The 25,870-nt window shown below is 36.2% G+C and overlaps 1 protein-coding gene across 11 annotated transcripts in view; it reads left to right on the forward strand.

Annotated features, from left to right (window-relative positions):
• The window catches only part of APC (APC regulator of WNT signaling pathway), a 141,143-nt gene that overhangs the window by 49,835 nt on the left and 65,438 nt on the right, over positions 1-25,870 (forward strand). For all 11 annotated transcript variants that reach the window (XM_049707478.1, XM_049707480.1, XM_049707485.1 and 8 more), the window contains 4 exons: positions 6,666-6,750; positions 13,681-13,882; positions 18,150-18,258; positions 20,280-20,393. In XM_049707478.1, coding sequence (XP_049563435.1) covers positions 6,666-6,750; positions 13,681-13,882; positions 18,150-18,258; positions 20,280-20,393 — 510 coding nt within the window. The remainder of the gene's footprint in view (positions 1-6,665; positions 6,751-13,680; positions 13,883-18,149; positions 18,259-20,279; positions 20,394-25,870) is intronic.

Here is a 25,870-nt window from a genome sequence, read left to right on the forward strand (position 1 = left end):
AAAATTATTGTACATGGCATGTGGTTTTAAAAGTTTAAAGATAAAAAACTTAAAATTCCCAGCAGGACTACTCTTTCATCTACTTCAGAAGTATACTTAGTAGGGAATTCTTCCTGGCATGCCTATCTCAATGTCTCTTTTGTAGTGCAGAATTCTGAGGTCCCTTTTAAAAGTTGTTGGGTTTTTTTTTTAAACTACTTGAGCAAATTCAAAATTCATTTTTGGGAAACATTTTAACCTATCTTTAGATCCATCTCCATGTTGAAATGGAATGTCTCTCAGAGTAACAATACAAGTCAGACCCTTAAATTTCTACAGTGGAATATCAGGGTGACCTCTTAGCCATGTGGTATAATATACATCATGAATATTACTATTTAATATTAAATACTAATTAAATACTAATATTGTCTGAATTCAACTGTGAATTGATTATTACTCAGCAAGTGCTTTTACAGACATCCTTGCTAAGCCATCCACATATTTCTTCAGGATTGGGTGTATGTTATCATAGCAGTTACGACCTTGTACTGAAATTATTTATGTCTCTCTCCTTTTAAGAGGCTTTATGTATGGTGTTAAAGAATAGGAACCATGGCCTGTTTATTTTGTCTTAGAATATCGAGTTGTGAAAAGACACTTGGAAACATTGGCACTTCTTACACTGGATTAAAGTTAATCCAAAACAATGGTTATTTCTCAAAAAATCACTTATTAGACTTTGGAATACATCATATGATCTTGAATTATGTTTACTGATCATTAACATATTTACTCTATGGAAGGCAAGGTGTGTCTCCTCCAACTAGATGTCTCAGGATTTCTGAAGTTTATGCAGTAGTACCATCTAGTGGCAAAAGAGAATACTGCTTTGCTATTGATTACATGTCATTGATACTATAAAAATATTTTGTGTGTGTGTGTCAGGAAAGTATGTGTACAACAGTTAGGGAAATGTGAACACTGTATATTTGAGAATATTAAGAAAATGCTTATTTTTTAGGTATAATGATGGCATTGTGGTTGTGTTTAGAAAGAATCCCTGTGTAAATATACATATCGAATTTTTTTTTTTTTGCGGTACGTGGAAAAAAAATCATTTAAAAATGATTTTAAATCATTTTTAAATGATTTAAAATGATTAAATGATTTAAATGATTAAATGATTTAAATGATTAAATGATTTAAATTTTAAATAAAATTTAAAAATGATTTTAAAAATGATTTTAAATTTAAACAAAAAAAAGCAATGATTTATCTGATCTAAATCCCACAAAATCTGTATTTTATTTTAATTACAGAAATGTCAAGTATATACATAAATGTAGAGAACAATATAACAAACTCCTATGTATCCTCACATCTTATTACTTCAGTAACTATCAACTCATGGGCTTCTTTCATCTATACCCATAACCATTTTCTCCTTTCCCCTACAACCCAAATTTATCTGAAAAACAAATCTCAGACACACTGTTTCTTCTTTAAAAAAATTCGATATATGGTCTTCCCTAGTGGCACAGTGGATGAGAGTCCGCCTGCCGATGCAGGGGACACAGGTTCGTGCCCCGGTCCGGGAAGATCCCACATTCTGCGGAGCGGCTGGGCCCGTGAACCATGGCCGCTGAGCCTGCGTGTCCGGAGCCTGTACTCCGCAACGGGAGAGGCCACAACAGTGAGAAGCCTACGTACCGCAAAAAAAAGAAAAAAAGAAAAGGTTGGATTAAATGGATGAAAAATCAGAAAATCTTGACAGAGAATTGGAATCTGTAATTAAGAAGAGTCATATAGATATTCTATAACTGAAATATTTTTGACATTAACTTATTGGATGGGCTTGGTCACAGGTTAAACACAGGATTAATGAACTAGTGAGAAGATAGAATTAGTGAACATGTAGAAAGGTCAATAGAAAAATATCCAAACTGAAGCACAGAAGAGGAAGAAAAATGGAAAACAAAAAGTATGTAAGAGTCACGAGGGACACAGGCAAATAGGTAAAAGCAAATATAATTGAAGTCTTAGAAGGGGCAGGGGAAGAGAATGGAGCAAAAGTAATATTTAAAGACATAGTAGCTGAGAATTAATGTAAAGCTGTTGTAAAGTTATTAAGACAATGTGGTAATTAGAGTAGATTAGTAGACTAACAACAATAGAGTTGAGAAAAATACCTACATATATATGGTCACCTGATTTATGATCCAGGCATCCCTGCAGATCAGTGGGGAAAGGCTGGTCTTTTCAATAAATGGTGCAGAGGCAATTAAATATCTGTATGAAGGAAAAAAAACAAAAAAGAACCAAGAGCTCTACCTCAAATCATATGCAAAAAAGTAATTCAAGTAAATCATATGCAAAAAATGTAAATGTGAAAACAAAACAGTTTCCTTCTGGAAGAAAACTTAGGGAATAGCTTCATCTCCTTAGAGTAGGCAAAGATTTCTTAAATAGAATGCCAAAGTACTAAAAATTTATCAGTGGGACATCATTAAAACCGACAGCTTTTGTTCATCAAAAGACTCCATTATGTTTCTGGAAGAAAATATAGGGTAATATCGCTTTGACCTTCATGAAGGCAAAATTTCTTAGTACACATAAAGCTCTAAACATAAAAGAAAAAAAGGTATAAAATGAATGTCATCAAATTTAAAACTTAAAATCTATTCAAGACTTCATTAAGAAAATGAAAAGACAAAGCATAGACTGGAAGAAAATATTTGCAGTACGTATATCTGATAAAGGACTTGGTTCAGAATATACAAAGAATTTTTACAAACCAAGAATTTTAAAAGTCCAGTTTTTAAAATCTGGCCCAAAACTTGAAAAGACAATTCAGAAAGGAAGGTAAATGGTCAGTAAGCACGTGTAAAGGGATTCAACATCCTTTATCCTCAGGGAAGTGCAAATATCATTTCATTCCTAATCAAATCACTAAAATTTAAAAGACTGATCATGCCAAATGTGGGACATCAAGATGCTTATACATTGCTGGTAGGAGTATAAAATGGCACATCATCTTTGGAAAACCATTCAGCAGTTTCTTTTAAAGTTAAACCCTATGACTCAGCGTTTAAACTTCCAGATATATACTCAAGAGAAGTGAGTGCATGTGTCCACCTGAAGATATGTACAAAAATGTTCATAGTAGCATTCTTCGTAATAGCCTCCAAACTGGCAACAACCCAAATGTCCATCAAGAGGGAGAATAAAGGATAAATCAGTTGAGGTGCATTCATACAGTGGATAACTACATAGCATTAAAAAAAAAAATAGCTGATACATGCAACAGCATGAATAAATCTCATAGAAATTTTGGTGAGCAAAAAACGTGAGACACAAAAGACTGTATACTGTATGATTTCATTTATATGCAGTTCACAAGCATGCCAACTAATAGACACAGAAATCAGAATACTGGTTACCTCTAGGGAGTGAATATTGATTGGTAAGGGACAAAAGGGAACCTTCTGAGATGCTGGAAATGTTCTGTGTCTTCCCTGGGTAGTGATTACATGGATACTTAGATTACATCAGAAACTTAATATTGGTGTACTTTTCATATGTATGTTGTATCTCAGTAAAGCAGAAAAAAAATTAGGGCTAATTTTTATCATGGAATAACCATAAACTATTCACAACAAAGTAGTGAGTAATGTAGTCATGCTGGATGATGTCATCTTGAGGGAAGGTAACTGGATCTAACTATGAATTAATAATGTGTGCATTTTTTTTTCTTTTTTTGGTGAGGTTCATAACTCAGAATGTACAAAAAAAGTTTAATGGAACATATTGGAATGAGTAGCTTCCAAGGTGGCTGCTTTGAAAGTCTTAAAAAAAATTTTTTTTAACCTTAAATTTCAATAGTTTTATTTACTTTTGTGGTTAGAACTTTTATCAAGAGACTTCTAACCACATGCACAGAAACTTAAAAAAAACAAATTACAAGCTGTGCATATTTACTGTTTTTAAAAATTAGGAAATATGGGCAAACAAAAAGAGATATCAAAATCACCCATTTAAAAAATGTTTTTAATACCAGCAGTAACCTTTGATAATGTGTATATTTTTCTCTCTGTGCATTTTATGCAGGTATGCATTTAATGGGATCGTATTTTGAAGCATGCTTTTTAATTTAAGTCATCTTTTTATGTCACTGAATATTTTATAATATTTTCATAGTTCTGTAATATTCCATTGTATGGCTAATGCCATAAATTTATTTAATCCTTTATTGTTGGACATGCAGCTTTATATAGCCTTTTAATTTCTATTGTTGGTGTTATTTTAATTTTTCTTTTTTCTTTTTTAACATGTTTTTTAAAAACTGTTAATGTGCCATTAGTTTTGAAAAATCAGGATATGTCCTATGAGATGCCAAGGATTTCTTTTTCTTGTTGTTTTTGAACTCTTAAGTACTTGTACCTTTTCTAAAAACAATATTTTTTTTGTAATACCTGTTGTTTTAAAATTAGGAAACCAAAAACAAGCAAAAAATTTGCTTGCAATTCTAACTTCCATAGAATACCACTGCGAACTCTTGATGATAGGCTTTGGAGAATAATCTTGTATAAAGAGAGACCTGATCAGAGCTGTGTTTTAAAAGGCTTACTCTGATAGTTCTGTGCAAGGTAGGACCATTTAGGAGTTTATTTTAGTAGTTTTGAGGTTAATAATCAGGATAGTGACAGTAAGAATAGAAAAGAGATGGCTATAAGAGAGATAATAGAGCTAGAATACAGAATTTGATAACTGATTGGGAAGATGAAGGAGGGGATGCTGAGGATTTGAGCCTGGAGGTACAAAAGAAGGCTACTGCCATTTAACTGAAGGAATACAAGGCGAAGAACAGGTTTTAGTGACACAAAATGATAGTTCGGACATTCACATGTGCAGTGCATATCATCCAGATGCACTGAATGTAAAGCATCTATCAGTCATACTGGGAAAGTGAGTCTGAAATTTGCAAGTGAGGTTAGGATTAGACATATAATTGGAAGTTATTTGAGAAAGGCAGTTGTTGAATTGTGAGACTGGGGATTATAAGAAATAGTGATAAGATTAAAGGATCATTGAAAGACTACAAGCAGCAGTGGATGGAAGAATTGGGATCCTAAACACTGCAGGTAGCCTACAGTGGTAATCTCAAACTTTATGGAAGAGATGGTGTCCTGATGTTTATACTAAATGTTTTAGAGTAATCTACATTCATTCGAGAAAGGCATCCCTGTGCAAATTTATTTCCTATCCCACAGTTGTGATACACTCTGACATAATTTCTGAACGTGGATATCCGTCACCTCCACGTCCCACGTCTACTTATCTAAGCCTTTCAACCTCCAACATGGTCTATTATTTGAAGGTCAGATCTTAAGGTCACAGGCTATTTCTTGTTGTTAACATAGGGATTCTTTTCTTAATGCTTATAATGTCACTGTCAAGGTAAACCAGTGAAGTTGTCTTTGCTACATTTACTCACTTTTTGACAGATTTCCTTTTCAATCTATTTATGGATCATTTTTCATATAGAGGAACACTGCCCATAGCTATAAGATTGTAAATGTTCAAATACACTGTTTTGCATTTGGAAACCTAGTTGGCCAACAAAAGATTTTGCTGTGAACTAGAATGGGATGCCTCAGAATATATAAAATGTAAATGTATATAAATTACAGAAAAACTAATAGAAGATGAAAGTTCCCAACCTTCTTTGACAAAAATTTATCAACAGAAGGATTTAGATGGGAAAGGAAATAATGGATCAAAAGTCAGGAGACAGTGAGCATACAGTCACTTAACTATCTGCTGATTATAAATCAGTGTACTAGCAGAATGTACATAAATGTAGTATATAAAAGCTTGCTGTTTATTGGGGTGTTAAATAAAACAGCATACTGTGTTAATCTGGTGTTTTTCATGGCCATGTTGGTATAAGCTTAAGAGACATGGATTTTAAACAGATAACTAGCTTTTGTGCCTCGGGCAAGTCTTTGAGTCTCAGTTGATCTCTCTGAAAGATGAGAATGATCCGCTTTGCTATATTATTTCAGAAGTTGCAGATAATATATCTTAACTATTCCATATATATAGTATATTGCATGGAGACTACCCATAATCACCATTATCACAAAATATCACTGTTGTTGGGCTATAATTTATTATTCATAATTAGCAATAAGTAATATATGTAGAGTACTTCACAATTTATGATACGTTTTCAGATAGATCTGAAATCACTTTGTTCCCCAAGCAGACCTAAATGCCAAGAAATGTAGAAGCATGTCTTCAAAAAGTTATTTAGGGGACTTCCCTGGTGGCACAGTAGTTAAGAATCTGCCTGCCAATGCAGGGGACACGGGTTTGATCTCTGGTCCAGGAAGATCCCACATGCCATGGAGCAACTAAGCCCATGAGCCACAACTACTGAGCCTGTGCTCTAGAGCCCATGAGCCACAACTACTGAGTCTACGCGTCACAACTACTGAGTCTGCGTGCCTAGAGCCCATCTCTGCAACAAGAGAAGCCACCGCAGTGAGAAGCCCACACGCAGCAACGAAGACCCAATGCAGCCAAAAAGTTTTTTAAAAATTTAAAAAATTAAGTTCATGTTATTAAAAAAAAATTACTTAGAATTTTGTCATCTTAATATATTGTGTTCTTTTTTACAGGAAGTACTTAAACAACTACAAGGAAGTATTGAAGATGAAGCTATGGCTTCGTCTGGACAGATTGATTTATTAGAGCGTCTCAAAGGTAGATTTATTTATTTATTTATTTATTTAACATCTTTATTGGAGTATAATTGCTTTACAGTGGTGTGTTAGTTTCTGCTTTATAACAAAGTGAATCAGCTATACATATACATATATCAAAGGTAGATTTTTAAAAAGTGTTTTAAAGTAATTTTTTTAAGGTCTAGTTGTCAGCTTTAGGTGTATATACCCAAGTACAGCTTCTCTTGATTAGAATGTTGGTATTGGGTGTTCTTGGCTTTGAATAAACTATTTTAGATTACTTCCTTGATAATTTTCAGCTCTTTCTAAAACTCATTGCTGTTCCACTAGTCACTAAATAGGCCTTTAATAAGCTATATGCCACAAACTGGGCCCACTGCTTCATTTGAAGGAGTCAGTGACCTTCTTTGTTCCGTCCAGGATAGAAGTGCTTTATCTTCATACATATGGCCTGATTTTTTGTGGGACTGTTTCTCTTATAGAACCAGGAGTCAATGAATTTCTCTGAGCATCAGCATTTGTGATAGGATTTCTTCTGTTTCCTATATAAATTTGCTGCTCAATAGCTGCCATAATTTAGTACTCCTACAGGCTTTATGTAATATATATAATGTATTATCAGTTATATTATAAAATGGCTTAAAATCAGAGGGCTAAAATATGAACCAAAGATTTCAGTTTTAAAAGATAGAACCGCCAGGAGGTGCTGAGGAGGGAGTCACAGGGTGGCTCACTGCGCTGTGTGTAAAGTTTTCTCTGCGGGGGGCTGCGTTCACCTGACAGGTTATCTCTGGAGTTCAAGTTTGAGTTGAAACCAGACTCAAGTTTCACCTGTCCTCACTGACCCATGGATTTCTGTGTGACCAGCTGTGTGGGTTACAGGCTCTAGGTGCTCCAACCAAGCATCAGGCTGTGCCTCTCAGGTGGGAGAGCTAAGTTCAGGACACTGGTCCACAAAAGACATCCCAGCTCCACATAATATCAAACGGCAGAAATCTCCCAGAGATCTCCATCTCAACGCCAAGACCCAGCTCCACTCAACGACCAGCAAGCTACAGTGCTGGACATCCTATGCCAAACAACTAGCAAGACAGGAACACACCCCCACCCATTAGCAGAGAAGCTGCCTAAAATCATAATAAGGCCACAGACACCCCAAAACACACCACCAGACGTGGACCTGCCCACCAGAAAGACAAGGTTCAGCCTCATCCACCAGAACACAGGCACTAGTCCCCTCCACCAGGAAGCCTACACAACCCATTGAACCAACCTTAGCCACTGGGGGCAGACACCAAAAACAACGGGAACTACGAACCTGCAGCCTGCGAAAAGGAGACCCCAAACACAGTAAGTTAAGCAAAATGAGAAGACAGAGAAACACACAGCAGATGAAGGAGCAAGGCAGAAACCCACCAGACCTAACAAATGAAGAGGAAATAGGCAGTCTACCTGAAAAAGAATTCAGAATAATGATAGTGAAGATGATCCAAAATCTTGGAAATAGAATGGAGAAAATACAAGAAATGTTTAATAAGGACCTAGAAGAACTAAAGAGCAAACAAACAGTGATGAACAACACAATAAATGAAATTAAAAATTCTCTAGAAGGGATCAATAGCAGAATAACTGAGGCAGAAGAACGGATAAGTGAGCTGGAAGATAAAATAGTGGAAATAACTGCTGCAGAGCAGAATAAAGAAAAAAGAATGAAAAGAATTGAGGACAGTCTCAGAGACATCTGGGATAACATTAAACGCACCAACATTTGAATTATAGGGGTCCCAGAAGAAGAAGAGAAAAAGAAAGAGACTGAGAAAATATTTGAAGAGATTATAGTTGAAAACTTCCCTAATATGGGAAAGGAAATAGTTAATCAAGTCCAGGAAGCACAGGGAGTCCCATACAGGATAAATCCAAGGAGAAACATGCCGAGACACATATTAATCAAACTATCAAAAATTAAATACAAAGAAAAAATATTAAAAGCAGCAAGGGAAAAGAAACAAATAACATACAAGGGAATCCCCATAAGGTCAACAGCTGATCTTTCAGAAGAAACTCTGCAAGCCAGAAGGGAGTGGCAGGACATATTTAAAGTGATGAAAGGGAAAAACCTACAACCAAGATTACTCTACCCAGCAAGGATCTCATTCAGATTGGACAGAGAAATTAAAACCTTTACAGACAAGCAAAAGCTAGGAGAATTCAGCACCACGAAACCAGCTTTACAACAAATGCTAAAGGAACTTCTCTAGGCAGGAAACAAAAGAGAAGGAAAAGACCTACAATAACAAACCCAAAACAATTAAGAAAATGGGAATAGGAACATACATATCGATAATTACTTTAAATGTAAATGGATTAAATGCTCCAACCAAAAGACATAGACTGGCTGAATGGATACAAAAACAAGACCCATATATATGCTGTCTACAAGAGACCCACTTCAGACCTAGAGACACATACAGACTGAAAATGAGGGGATGGAAAAAGATATTCCATGCAAATGGAAATCGAAAGAATGCTGGAGTGGCAATTCTCATATCAGACAAAATAAACTTTAAAACAAAGACTATTTATTACAAGAGACAAAGAAGGACACTACATAATGATTAAGGGGTCAATCCAAGAAGAAGATATAACAGTTGTAAATATTTATGCAGCCAACATAGGAGCACCTCAATACATAAGGCAAGTACTGACAGCCATAAAAGAGGAAATCGACAGTAACACAATCATAGTAGGGGACTTTAACACCCCACTTTCACCAATGGACAGATCATCCAAAACGAAAATAAATAAGGAAGCACAAGCTTTAAATGATACATTAAACAAGATGGACTTAATTGATATTTATAGGACATTCCATCCAAAAACAACAGAATACATTTTCTTCTCAAGTGCTCATGGAACATTCTCCAGGATAGATCATATCTTGGGTCACAAATCAGACCTTGGTAAATTTAAGAAAATTGAACTCGTATCAAGTATCTTTTCCAACCACAACTCTATGAGACTAGATATCAATTACAGGAAAATATCTGTTAAAAATACAAACACATGGAGGCTAAACAATACACTACTTAATAACCAAGAGACCACTGAAGAAATCAAAGAGGAAATCAAAAAATACCTAGAAACAAATGACAATGAAAACACAATGACCCCAAAGCTATGGGATGCAGCAAAAACAGTTATAAGAGAGAAGTTTATAGCAATACAATCCTACCTTAAGAAACAAGAAACATCTCAAATAAACAACCTAACCTTACACCTAAAGAAATTAGAGAAAGAAGAACAAAAAAACCCCAAAATTAGCAGAAGGAAAGAAATCATAAAGATCAGATCAGAAATAAATGAAAAGGAAAAGAAGGAAACAGTAGCAAAGATCAATAAAACTAAAAGCTGGTTCTTTGAGAAGATAAACAAAATTGATAAACCATTAGCCAGACTCATCAAGAAAAAGGAGAAGACTCAAATCAATAGAATTAGAAATGAAAAAGGAGAAGTAACAACTGACACTGCAGAAATACAAAGGATCATGAGAGATTACGACAAGCAACTATATGCCAATAAAATGGACAACCACGAAGAAATGGACAAATTCTTAGAAATGCACAGCCTTCCAAGAGTGAACCAGGAAGAAATAGAAAATATGAACAGAACAATCACAAGCACTGAAATTGAAACAGTGATTAAAAATCTTCCAACAAACAAAAGCCCAGGACCATATGGCTTCACAGGCGAATTCTATCAAACATTTAGAGAAGAGCTAACACCTATCCTTCTCAAACTCTTCCAAAGTATAGCAGATGGAGGAACACTCCCAAACGCATTCTACGAGGCCACCATCACCCTGATACCAAAACCAGACAAAGATGTCACAAAGAAACAAAACTACAGGCCAATATCACTGATGAACATAGATGCAAAAATCCTCAACAAAATACTAGCAAACGGAATTCAACAGCACAGTAAAAGGATCATACACCATGATAAATTGGGGTTTATCTCAGGAATGAAAGGATTCTTCAGTATACGCAAATCAATCAATGTGATACACCATATTAACAAATTGAAGGAGAAAAACCATATCATCTCAATAGATGCAGAGAAAGCTTTCGACAAAATTCAACACCCATTTATGATAAAAACCCTCCAGAAAGTAGGCATAGAGGGAACTTACCTCAACGTAATAAAGGCCATATATGACAAACCTACAGCCAACATTGTTCTCAGTGGTGAGAAACTGAAATCATTTCCACTAAGATCAGGAACAAGACAAGGTTGCCCACTCTCACCACTATTATTCAACATAGTTTTGGAAGTTTTAGCCACAGCAATCAGAGAAGAAAAAGAAATAAAAGCAATCCAAATCAGAAAAGAAGAAGTAAAGCTGTCACTGTTTGCAGATGACATGATACTATACATAGAGAATCCTAAAGATGCTACCAGAAAACTACTAGAGCTAATCAATGAATTTGGTAAAGTAGCAGGATACAAAATTAATGCACAAAAATCTCTGGCATTCCTATATACTAATGATGAAAAATCTGAAAGTGAAATCAAGAAAATACTCCCATTTACCATTGCAACAAAAAGAATAAAACATCTAGGAATAAACCTACCTAAGGAGACAAATGACCTGTATGCAGAAAATTATAAGACACTGGTGAAAGAAATTAAAGATGATACAAACAGATGGAGAGATATACCATGTTCTTAGATTGGAATAATCAACATTGTGAAAATCACTGTACTACCCAAAGCAATCTACAGATTCAATGCAATCCCTATCAAACTACCACTGGCATTTTACACAGAGCTAGAATAAAAAATTTCACAAAGTGTATGGAAACACAAAAGACCCCGAATAGCCAAAGCAATCTTGAGAAAAAAATGGAGCTGGAGGAATCAGGTTCCTGGACTTCAGACTATACTACAAAGCTACAGTAATCAAAACAGTATGGTACTGGCACAAAAACAGAAATATAGATCAATGGAAAAGGATAGAAAGCCCAGAGTTAAACCCACACACATATAGTCACCTTATCTTTGATAAAGGAGGCAAGAATATACAGTGGAGAGAAGACAGCTCTTCAATAAGTGGTGCTGGGGAAACTGGACAGGTACATGTAAAAGTATGAAATTAGAACACTCCGTAACACCATACACAAAAATAGACTCAAAATGGATTAAAGACCTAAATGTAAGGCCAGAAACTATCAAACTCTTAGAGGAAAACATAGGCAGAACACTCTATGACATAAATCACAGCAAGGTCCTTTTTGACCCACCTCCTAGAGAAATGGAAATAAAAGCAAAAATAAACAAATAGGACCTAATGAAAGTTAAGAGCCTTTGCCCAGCAAAGGAAACTATAAACAAGACCAAAGGACAACCCTCATGGGGAAAATATTTGCAAATGAAGCAACTGACAAAGGATTAATCTCCAAGATTTACAAGCAGCTCATTCAGCTCAATAACAAAAAAACAAACAACCCAATCCAAAAATGGGCAGAAGACCTAAACAGACATTTCTCCAAAGAAGATATACAGATTGCCAACAAATATATGAAAGAATGCTCAACATCATTTATCATTAGAGAAATGCAAATCAAAACTACAATGAGATATCATCTCACACCGGTCAGAATGGCCATCATCAAAAAATCTAGAAACAGTAAATGCTGGAGAGGGTGTGGAGAAAAGGGAACACTCTTGCACTGTTGGTGGGAATATAAATTGATACAGCCACTATGGAGAACAGTATGGAGGTTACTTAAAAAACTAAAAATAGAACTACCATATGACCCAGCAATCCCACTACTGGGCATATACCCTGAGAAAACCATAATTCAAAAACAGTCATGTACCACAATGTTCATTGCAGCTCTATTTACAATAGCCAGGACATGGAAGCAACCTAAGTGCCCACCAAAAGATGAGTGGATAAAGAAGATGTGGCACATATGTACAATGGAATATTACTCAGCCATAAAAAGAAACAAAATTGAGATATTTGTAGTGAGGTGGATGGACCTAGAGTCTGTCATACAGAGTGAAGTAAGTCGGAAAGAGAAAAACAAATACCATATGCTAACACATAGGAATCTAAGAAAAAAAAAGGTCATGAAGAACCTAGGGGTAAGTCGGAAATAAAGACACAAACCTACTAGAGAATGGACTTGAGGATATGGGGAGCGGGAAGGGTAAACTGTGACAGAGAGAGTGGCATGGACATATATACACTACCAAACGTAAAATAGATAGCTCGTGGGAAGCAGCCACATAGCACAGGGAGATCAGCTAGGTGGTTTGTGACCACCTAGAGGGGTGGGATAGGGAGGGTGGGTGGGAGGGAGACGCAAGAGGGAGGGGATATGGGGATATATGTATATGTATAACTGATTCACTTTGTTATAAAGCACAAACTAACACACCATTGTAAAGCAATTATACTCCAATAAAGATGTTAAAAAAATACCGTATGCTAACATACATATATGGAATTTAAAAAAATAGTTCTGAAGAACTTAGGGGCAAGATGGGAATAAAGACACAGACCTACTAGAGAATGGACTTGAAGATATGGGGAGGGGGAAGGGCAATCTGGGGCAAAGTGAGAGAGTGGCATGGACACATACACTACCAAATGTAAAATAGATAGATAGTGGGAAGCAGCTGCATAGCACAGGGAGATCAGCTCAGTGCTTTGTGACCACATAGTGAGGGTGGGAGGAGACGCAAGAGGGAAGAGATATGGGGATATATGTATATGTATAGCTGATTCACTTTGTTATAAAGCAGACACTAACACACCATTGTAAAGCAATTATACTTCAATAAAGATGTTAAAAAATAAAAAGGTAATATAATTGCATTAGCAATATTTTAGAGCACTTAAAGCAATTGTTTTATAAAAACTTGTCTGTATTTTATTTAGAACTTAACTTAGATAGCAGTAATTTTCCTGGAGTGAAACTACGGTCAAAAATGTCCCTCCGTTCTTACGGAAGCCGAGAAGGATCTGTATCTAGTCGTTCAGGAGAGTGCAGTCCTGTTCCTATGGGTTCATTTCCGAGAAGAGGGTTTGTAAATGGAAGCAGAGAAAATACCGGTTATTTAGAAGAACTTGAAAAAGAGAGGTAACTTTTCTTCATTAAATAGTAAACTTGTATGCTCCAATTTTAGCTAGTATTTTGTCATTTTTTAATGATACAAGATAGGAATTATGAAGCGTGTATGGTGGATGATCACAAACAGAGCATTTTGCCTTTATTATCTCAAAAACAGTATGTTGTTGATTGTACTTACCTTAAATCGAAAAAATGTAAAGGAGGCAATTCTTGGGATTCTGAACTTCTACTTTGTCACTTAAATACTCACAGGCTCTGTACATTGAGTAATACACATGATCTTAAATAACTACTAGATCCAGTATAAGATGACTGTTTCCATTATTAAAGGCCTATCACAAGTGGCCACAAATGAAACATTTTTTAATTTATCAGTTTCCAAGTCTAAAAAACATTACTTGACATAGAATAAGTTCTGGTTTCTCAGAGCTAGCGTATTAATTCTTTTTTTCTTGAAGTTCAAATCATCTCACTACGAGTATCAGAATATATATCGTTATTAGGAACTTTGTCAAGTGTTTTGTACCTTCTAAAAACGTATAAATTCCTTTATGTGTGATAAATACCATATTATATTTATATTCCTAAAAGTTGTATTAGACTTTCAAGAAATATTCAAATGTATAAATGTTACATATTACCTCTGGGACCTTGGTCAAGTCATTAAATTTTTGTGTCATTCCCTTCTGTAAAATAGGGATATGATTCTACCTTGTGGAGTTATGAAAAATGAATATTAATATATGGAAAATGCCTAGCATATCTCACTGAGAGGCAAAAGACCTTTTACTACTTTCCCTCTGGTTTCAGGTTTGTCCATCTCTAAAAATAGGGATAATCATCTGGACCAGAAATAGTGTTAAGCTTTCTTTACTCTTCTGAGTTTACATGAGTCTCTGTTTCATACCTTGAATCGCGACTGTTTCTGAGAGTCGAGGAAACACTATCCTGAAAAGTAAGAAGCTAATAACTAGGGTCTACAGTCTTCCATCTCTTTGTCCCCTTTGAGCTCTGTTAAGAGGAATGTGAGCATACTGACTTTCCTAGGAACTTACTTTGCTTCATGTAGATAAAAGTCTAATTTTATTAGCAGAGAGAGAGGGGGGAGAGTATATGTGTGTGTAGTTCTGATATATCTTGTGTCCTCTTAGTTTTCACTGTGTTTGGAGGTAAATTTAGTTCTTGTTTATGTGACAAAATCTTTATTTTGCTCTCACACCTGATAGTTTGGATAGGTCTAGGCTCAAACTTATTTTCCTTCTTCGTAATCAATGTCACTGATGAAAAATTTAGTATCGGTCTGATTCACATTCCTTTCCAGGGAACCATTTTTCTTCTTCTGAAGCTTTCAGAATGCCTTGGTATATGTGTTTTGTTGATTCATCATGCTGTATACTCACTGTGCCCTTTTTCTCTGGAAATGTATTTTCTTCAGCTTTTGAAAATTCTGTTATTTCTTTGATGATTTTTCTCCCTCTAGATATCCCTTAAGTCATAGATCAACTAGATATCATAGATTTCTAGATATCCCTTAAGTCATAGATCAACTATCTCTGTCTCTTTTTTTTTTCTTGTTTTCTGTATTGCCCAAGATAATTGAGATAAGTGTTAGAAAGTAGTCAAGCCAGGACTCAGACCCAGGTCCATAACCTTTCTGAACTTCAGTTTTCCAGTCTGTAAAATTAGCATAAGAATAACTACCTAGGGTTTCCCTGGTGGCGCAGTGGTTGAGAGTCCGCCTGCCGATTCAGGGGACATGGGTTCGTGCCCCGGTCCAGGAGGATCCCACATGCCGCGGAGTGGCTGGGCCCGTGGGCCATGGCTGCTGAGCCTGCGCGTCCGGAGCCTGTGCTCCGCAACGGGAGAGGCCACAGCAGTGAGAGGCCCGCGTATCGCAAAAAAAAAAAAAAAAAGAAGAAGAAGAACTACCTTAAAAGATGTTGTGAGGATAAAATTCGATTTTTTAAAAAGTACTTAGCACTATGTCTGAGACACTCAATAGGCAGCCATTGTCACATTAGCCATTAATACATTTAACAAATATTTAAGTGCATAATACATGTGGCATGCTCTTCTAGATGATCTTGAATTAGCTAGAGGACTAAGAAGACATGAGATTTACATTTTAAAGAAGACTCTTGACAGTCACTAAATAAGCCATTAGTACACTAAACAAACCATAGAGACCCACCAGCTTCTGGGTCTGGACCTTGTTTCAGTGTTGAGTCTTAAACGCTGTTGTGTAAGTTACAAGATCAGCTACTCTCAGCTAACCACTTGTTATCATGCTGGCTCAAGACTTGGTAACTTTTGCTTCCCCAGAGCATTTTGCCACAGTTCGATCTTAAACTTGAGAGTAACAACTTGCCCCTCTTCTCCTTAACATTTTCCTCACTCCACGACCATCACTAACATTAGCCTATCCGTTTAAGCACTTTTAGCACCCAAATCTTATTTAAATAAGCCTATTTATTGGAGAGTAATCAGAGGAAATAGCATCTCCATCTATCCCTTATTTCCCCACCTTAGTCCTGGTAGGTCCTACAGGTACTCACCAGGGAACATTGAAAAATAGAATCAGATCTCATTTTTATGTCAGTTTTAGTATCCAGCCTGTGAAAGAGATTCAAGATTTCTACATTGCTTTCTCCTGGTTCTTTCGTCAAAAATGGAAGGGAGGGGACAGCTTCTCATTGGTCAGCACACCTCCCCCACCCCAGGTTGTTACATCATAACCAGGGCCTGGCTTCCTTCCCATGGATTCCCTCACTACTGAGGTTGCCACATCAAAAGTAAAGGCTTATTTCTTATTTTTTAAATTGCTTCTCAGTAAAGGAAAGGGAATTTTAGCAAGAATAGAACCTTCCATACTCACATGCATACGTATTCTTCAAGAAAATATAATCAAATAGAATTTTAAAGTAACAGTGTCAGAGTGGGGAACAACTCTGTGTAGGAGCAAACCCCAGAAGCCATAATAAAAAATATCCTCAGATCTGACTACGGGAAAATTAAAATTTTCTACATGGCAAAAACATAGTGAAAAAACAAGTGTAAACTGAGAAAAAATATTTATAACTGACAAAGTGCTATCATTCTTAATATAGAAGAGGTCCTATAAATAAGAAAAAGTCACAGAAATGGAAATACAAATGGATTTTAAACTTGAAAAAATACTTAACCTTACTCATACTAATAAAAATCAAATTACAACCATAGTGATGTACCATTTCTTAAAATCCTAGGTATGTAAAAATTTTTTAAACATTTGATAAAATGTTTGCATTGGTGAAGGTGGCAAGAGCATAAATAGGTACAATACCTAATAAGGGCAGTAATTTTAAAATTTACATACCCTAGGAATTTATCTTCTGTACATGCTTGCACATTTGTGAAATGAACTTATGTATAAGGATATTCAGTGCAGCATTGTTTGTAATAGCAAAAGATTAGAAAGATCCTAAATGCTCTCCAACATAGAACCAGTTATAGTTTATCCCTGTATGGATTCATGAATATCTTTGCAGCTAGCAGAAAACACATAGGACCTTATGTTCTGATACAGAGTGATCTCCAAGATAGATTTTTAAGTGGGGAAAAAAAAAGTTATAGGACAACACATATAAAAATATGCTACTATTTATGTTTAAAAAATGTACATGTAATTATATATATATATCCTTGCATTTTTATAGAGTATCTCTGGAAATATATACACGAGAGTGATAATAGTGGTTGCTTTGGGAAAGAGCCACATGAAAGGAGATAGATCATATACTTCTTGTACCTACTGATTTTTTCCCATTAACACTCTTATTTTACATTTATCTTTATAATGGTCAGATATGGAGTATCTTGATACAGATTGTTATTGAGGACATCATCGATTAGGTTGTGAGGAATTTATACAACAAATTCATCTTCGAATTCCAAACTAAGAAAACGTTTCTCTCCCTCAGAATAATTTCCTCTTATTACACAGTGACAATATATTTCTTACTGTTTTAACTGCTGAGAAGCTGAAAGCTACATCTATGTCCAGTGCAGTAGTTCCCTGTACTCTAGGTTTGTTTTTTGCATAATTACTGCTTTTCTTTACTCCTTTATTATACTTTTTATTCTTGTATTAAGTCCCACCTTCAAAAATCCAAAATGAATAAAATTTTCATTTATTCATTATACTTTAAATAGAGAACAGTACAGTTACAGCTTATCAGAACTGCTGTTGTGTGTGCTATATTAGCATTGTGTAAACTTAACTTTTTTTGAAAAACAGATCATTGCTTCTTGCTGACCTTGACAAAGAAGAAAAGGAAAAAGACTGGTATTATGCTCAACTTCAGAATCTCACTAAAAGAATAGATAGTCTTCCTTTAACTGAAAATGTAAGTAACTTGACAAAGTGACTTATTTGTAATATCTAAAAGTATATATAAATTTATAACTGCATTTATAGTTATTTGTAAACAGTAATATGTTTTATCCAACTTTAAACCTAAATATATAATAATGAATTTTGTTTATAAAGATGATAACATTTCATTAGGCTCAAGCATATTTATTTTAAGTCCCTTGTTAAGAAAACCTCTTAAGTTTGAATACTAAAGGACTCAGGGTTCTACTAGGAAACTGGTTTTTTATTCTGTGTGTTCAATTACCAGACGTACTCTGTAGAAATGTTTATTACCATCTGTCTGTTTTTTGAACTGTATTACAGGACTCATGCCAGATAATTTTTGCATTAAAAGTATCTTTGAGATAACTTGTGTCCTATTCAAACGACAGTATCTGGTGGTATGGATCTTAGTGCTTTTTGCAGGTATACTAAATTTGTTTTGCAAATATAACTATGTAAAAAAAAAATAATTTAATTCTGTCAGCCTCTTCCTCCCCACCCAACCTCTCCATGTCAACTGTTTTATTCATGGGATGGCACATGTAAGAACATTTCTGAAATACATTAATAACATTAATAATTTTAAACAAGACTATATTTTAACTGTTATCCATAAATTTTAAAATAATTTTTAAAAAGAGAAAAAATAAGCTAATTAAAATATATCTTCCGCTCTTAGCTTAAATTTTTCATTTTCTTTTCTTTGGTCCCGCCTCACGGCTTGTGGGATCTTAGTTCCCTGACCAGGGATCGAACCCAGGCCCTCAGCAATGAAAGCACAGAGTCCTAGCCTCTGGACCACCAGGGAATTCCACACATGCAGCTTTTTATTGGGTGTATAGAGCATGAAAAATCTACAGCACTTCCTTACTCTCGTCATGGCCCATTATAACCCTGTTACCTATCATTTTGTCTAGTCATATTTTTAGCCTTTATCACCTCTTGGAGCATGTCTTTGCAAGTTTATTTACCTTGTCCTTTTCATCCTTTTTTATACCTAGCAGTTACCACAGTACCTGGAATTTTAGTTAAAGGGCAAATAAAATTTTGAATGAATTAACACCCACTCTGTGAAGTACTTTTTTTGGTTTGTTTCAACTTGGGTTCACATTTGGATTTTTACCAAAAAGTTTGTGTTGTCTCACAATTAATGATTATATTATATAAAAGCTTTTTCTTTTTCCATTTTCTTCTTTTTACAAATGGGAAAGTTCTCTCTGTTTAGTCTACATGTATACAACAGTCTGTACCTAAAATTGACGTATAAACTTGAGGATGATGGACCTGATTCTTGATTATTCTATGTTGTCCACATTACTATTCTAGTTTTTAATAATTCAAAGTACCACCTCTTCAGAGCAGGATTATAAGGTGACTGAAGATAGGCTTATCCTAACTGGACCAATTATATATTTAATTTAATTTATTTATTTATAAAATTTATTTATTTATGGCTGCATTGAGTCTTCGTTGCTGCGTGCAGGCTTTCTCTACCTCTGGCGAGCAGGGGCTACTCTTTGGTACACAGGCTTCTCATTGTGGTGGCTTCTCGTTGCAGAGCACAGGCTCTAGGCACACAGACTTCAGTAGTTGTGGCACACAGGCTCAGTAGTTGTGGCACACAGGCTTAGTTGCTCCGCAGCATGTGGGATCTTCGTGGACCAGGGCTCAAACCCATGTCCCCTGCACTGGCAGACAGATTCTTAATGACTGTGCCACCAGGGAAGTCCCCAATTATATATTTTAAATGAAAGTGTACAATTTAATTAAAGCTGTTTGTGACTATGGGGCAATAAAAGTGTTTCAACTCTGCATTTCACATCAGAGACCCAGTCTGAGCATAGCACTGATAATCAAGTTTTAGGACTCCTTGCAGTAAAAAATAATTCTCTCATGCACAGTAACTTACATATTTGCTTATTCATTTTCTTTATTGGTACTTATATGCTTTTTTATTTTTACTGATAAACACACAAGGTATTAATGTTTCCATTTTATTTGTGGTTTTAGTTTTCCTTACAGACAGATATGACCAGAAGGCAATTGGAATATGAAGCAAGGCAAATCAGAGTTGCAATGGAAGAACAACTGGGTACCTGCCAGGATATGGAAAAACGAGCACAGGTAACTTATTTATTATTAAACTGTGAAACAGCACTAGCTAGAGAGCTATTAAGAATCTAATGAATTACAGCTCTGTTACCATTGATTAAATTTTATTATTAGAGATATGTTAAAGTCTGTCTTTACTTTGACACTAGTTCAAAATAAGAATAATTTACCATGACCCTGATACCAAAACCAGACAAAGATGTCACAAAGATGCACAAAGATCATGCATCTATCACTGATGAACAAAGATGCAAAAATCCTCAACAAAATACTAGCAAACAGAATCCAACAGCACATTAAAAGTATCATACACCATGATCAAGTGGGGTTTATCCCAGGAATGCAAGGATTCTCCAATATACACAAATCAATCAATGTGATACACCATATTAACAAATTGAAGGAGAAAAACCATATGATCATCTCAATAGATGCAGAGAAAGCTTTTGACAAAATTCAACACCCATTTATGATAAAAACCCTCCAGAAAGTAGGCATAGGGGGAACATACCTCAACATAATAAAGGCTATATATGACAAACCCACAGCCAGCATCGTCGTCAGTGGTGAAAAACTGAAACCATTTTCACTAAGATCAGGAACAAGACAAGGTTGCCCACTCTTGCCACTGGTTATTCAACATAGTTTTGGAAGTTTTAGCCACAGCAGTCAGAGAAGAAAAAGAAATAAAAGCAATCCAAATCAGAAAAGAAGAAGTAAAGCTGTCACTGTTTGCAGATGACATGATACTATACATAGAGAATCCTAAAGATGCTACCAGAAAACTACTAGAGCTAATCAATGAATTTGGTAAAGTAGCAGGATACAAAATTAATGCACAAAAATCTCTGGCATTCCTATATACTAATGATGAAAAATCTGAAAGTGAAATCAAGAAAACACTCCCATTTACCATTGCAACAAAAAGAATAAAACATCTAGGAATAAACCTACCTAAGGAGACAAAAGGCCTGTATGCAGAAAATTATAAGACACTGATGAAAGAAATTAAAGATGATACAAACAGATGGAGAGATATACCATGTTCTTGGATTGGAATAATCAACATTGTGAAAATGACTATACTACCCAAAGCAATCTATAGATTCAATGCAATCCCTATCAAACTACCCCTGGCATTTTTCACAGAACTAGAAGAAAAAATTTCACAATGTGTATGGAAACACAAAAGACCCCGAATAGCCAAAGCAATCTTGAGAAAGAAAAACGGAGCAGGGGGAATCAGGCTCCCGGACTTCAGACTATACTACAGAGCTACAGTAATTAAGACAATATGGTACTGGTACAAAAACAGAAATATAGATCAATGGAACAGGATAGAAAGCCCAGAGTTAAACCCATGCACATATGGTCACCTTATCCTTTTTTTTTTTTTTTTTTTTTTAATGGTACGCGGGCCTCTCACTGTTGTGGCCTCTCCCGTTGCGGAGCACAGGCTCCGGACGCACAGGCCCAGCAGCCATGGCTCACAGGCCCAGCCGCTCCGTGGCATGTGGGATCTTCCCAGACCTGGGCACGAACTCATGTCCCCTGCATCGGCAGGCGGGCTCTCAACCACTGCGCCACCAGGGAAGCCCCACCTTATCTTTGATAAAGGAGGCAAGAATATACAGTGGAGAAGACTACCTCTTCAATAAGTGGTGCTGGGATAACTGGACAGCTACATGTAAAAGAATGAAATTAGAACACTTGCTAACACCATACACAAAAATAAACTCAAAATGGATTAAAGACCTAAAAGTAAAACCAGACACTATCAAACTCTTAGAGGAAAACATAAGGAGAACACTCTATGACATAAATCACAGCAAGATCCTTTTTGACCCACCCACCTCCTAGAGAAATGGAAATAAAAGCAAAAATAAACAAATGGAACGTAATGAAACTTAAAAGCTTTTGCACAGCAAAGGAAACCATAAACAAGACGAAAAGACAACCCTCAGAGTGGGAGAAAATATTTGCAAATGAGGCAACTGACAAAGGATTAATCTCCAAAACATACAAGCAGCTCATGCAGCTCAATATCAAAAAAACAAACAACCCAATCCAAAAATGGGCAGAAGACCTAAATAGACATTTCTCCAAAGAAGATATACAGATTGCCAACAAACACATGAGAGAATGCTCAACATCATTTATCATTAGAGAAATGCAAATCAAAACTACAATGCGATATCATCACACTGGTCAGAATGGTCATCATTAAAAAATCTACAAACCATAAATGCTGGAGAGGGTGTGGGGAAAAGGGAACACTCTTGCACTGTTGGTGGGAATGTAAATTCATACAGCCACTATGGAGAACAATATGGAGGTTCCTTAAAAAACTAAAAATAGAACTCTCATATGACCCAGCAATCCCACCTCTGGGCATATACCCTGAGAATACCATAATTCAAAAATAGTCATGTACCACAGTATTCACTGCAGCTATATTTACAGTAGCCAGGACGTGGAAGCATTCTAAGTGTCCATCGACAGGTGAATGGATAAAGATGTGGCACATATATACAATGGAATATTACTCAGCCATAAAAAGAAACGAGATTGAGTTATTTGTAGTGAGGTGGATGGACCTAGAGTCTGTCATACAGAGAGAAGTAAGTCAGAAAGAGAAAAACAAATACCGTATGCTAACACACATATATGGAATTTTAAAAAAAAAGTTCTGAAGAACCTAGGGGCAAGATGGGAATAAAGACACAGACCTGCTGGAGAATGGACTTGAGGATATGGGGAGGGGGTAGGGTAATCTGGGAGAAAGAGCGTGGTATGGACATATATACACTACCAAATGTAAAATAGATAGCTCATGGGAAGCAGCCGCATAGCACAGGGAGATCAGCTTGGTGCTTTGTGAACACCTAGAGAGGTAGGATAGGGAGGGTGGGAGGGAGACGCAAGAGGGAGGAGATATGGGGATATGTGTATATGTATAGCTCATTCGCTTTGTTATAAAGCAGAAACTAACACACCATTGTAAAGCAATTATACTCCAATAAAAACGTTAAAACAAAAATTTACCATGGCTGCTGGGCAACATAACCAGTGTTCACATAATTCTGCCTTCATATTTCATTTTCCTGATACTGTTCTGCTATGCCTTGGAATTACGAGGGAAGAAGAATTAGATGCTCCTCTTCTGGTAGCTGATAGCTAGCTTCTGTTAGCTATTTGTTAGTAATTGTCCACAGTACATCTTTCCCTCCTAACTCTCTGTTTAAATGACTCAACATGTAAGACTAGAATGGCCAGCTAATGAGCATAGGGAAGTGGATCCTAGGAAGACCTGAAGAAGCCATGAGAAAAAAATGTGGGATCTCATTTGCAAGGGGAAAGGATGGATAAAAATTCCAAATAAAATAAGAATAGAGTAAAAGTTTTTTAAGGAATAATTATGTATCAGAAACCAGAAGCCAACTTTATATTAACTTGAATAGAGAAATAATAAGATTATTACCATTGCACTCATTAATATGGTTGGGTGCTTGCTGTCATCACTATTATTTAACTGTGTTTGGAGGTCCACTAATTCAGAAAGAAAATAAGTTGTTTAAATACTACACTATTTTCCAACTAGAAGGGAAGAGACCAAATAATTGTCATTTGTAAATTATATGGTTGTTTGCCTAGAAAAGCTGTAGAGAAGAGTCAAAAAATATTTCAGGTAATGAGAGAATTGAGTAAGGTGGCTGGAGTTAAGGTACATTACAAAAATTAGTAGGTTTTCTCTAGTAGCAATAGCTACCACTTGGAAATGGAAGATGGGGTAGGAGGACCTGTTTACAGTAACAGGACACTTTAAAATACCTGGAACATACCCACATGAAGAAAAATATAAAATTGCTAAAGGATGCAAAATGTGGCCTTAAAAATAGAGGAGCCTATGCTGCTGTCTGTATTGTATTTGGGGTATCTGGTTGAAGTGTCCCCTACATACCTGACCCCAGGGAATCACGGAAGAGGGGCGGACCCAGTTGGTAAGGGTCATGCAGGGTATGGAGGGGTGGAGTGGTATGATCAGGCCACCCAAGATGGCTGTTGTCTTGCTCTCTGTACATCCCCTGCTCAACCAGTGCCTGCTTCACCTACACCCCATTCACATGACTGACCTTCCTGCAGGCTTGCCCCAGGCCCCAGCTGGTGATTGCTCTCATCAATGGGGCAGTGAGGGACTTCCCCTCTGCTAGTTTCTGCTGACTTCCCTGGTAACTAACGAGCCCACCTGAGGTAATTCTCCCTATAACTAGCAAATCTCCCCTTCCACCGGGAGGGAAACCCGCTGCAATGTCCTGCCCGCTGTCCGCTGCACATGATGGGGTGTCACTCCAGGACCTTGCTTCAGGTGTGTAAGATCCCCCAATCCATTAAACCATTGATGTCTCTGTTGCTGAAAAAAATAAATAAGGAAGCCTAGGTGGGAAGACTTTAACATCCTAAAAATGTCTTTCTTTAAAAAGTTGATATATAATACAATTCCAGTCATAACCTTAAATTTTTTTTGGAGCCCGGAAAAATGATTCTAAAGTTTGCAAAGTAAAAATTTCCAAAAATATTTAAGGAAATTATGAGTGAGGATTTACCTTACCGTTTGTTAAAACTTACTGTAAAGATGTTGTAGTGATCACAGTATGATAGCACAGGTATAGACGTAGGCAAATAGAACAGAATAGAGACTAGAAAAAGATATAAGAAAATATGGAATCTTTTAATGATAAAAGTTATAAATTTGGGGGGAAATGGTAAATAACTCAATAAACGCATAGGTATAACTAGGAACCTGTTTGGTAGAAGAGAAATTGAATTAGATCCCTAACTCACATCTTGTACATGAACAATTATAGGTGGATTAAATATCTAAATGTAAAAAATAAACATAAATTAATAGAAAATATAGAACAAGAGAGATCTTAATTAAGAATGGAAACATAAGCAATAAAGGCAGGGTGGGAAACAGGATTTATTTCATAAAAATTTAAAACATTCATCCTGCAGAAAATAAACTAAGGGAAAATATTTGTACACGTAAGGGGAAAAGGTTAATATCCCTGTACTATAAGAATTCCTACAAACAATAAGAAAAAGACAACTCTTTTTTTTTTTTTTTTTTTTTTTTTTGGCGGTACGCGGGCCTCTCACTGTTGTGGCCTCTCCTGCTGCAGAGCACAGGCTCCGGATGCGCAGGCTCAGTGGCATGGCTCACGGGCCCAGCCGCTCCGCGGCATATGGGATCCTCCCGGACCGGGGCACGAACCCATGTCCCCTGCATCGGCAGGCGGACTCTCAACCACTGCGCCACCAGGGAAGCCCGAGAACTCTTTTTTATATGGGCAGAGGATGTAATCATTCAATTTATTGAAAAGAAAATGTAAATGACCAGTAAAACATACGAATGACCGGGGAACAATTTAGGGAAAGTTGAGACAAAATCCACTCTTGCCCACGCATGTGTTAGTCTCTAGCTATCT

Source organism: Orcinus orca, chromosome 3 (genome assembly GCF_937001465.1).
Source record: "Orcinus orca chromosome 3, mOrcOrc1.1, whole genome shotgun sequence".
Taxonomy (NCBI): Eukaryota; Metazoa; Chordata; class Mammalia; order Artiodactyla; family Delphinidae; genus Orcinus; species Orcinus orca.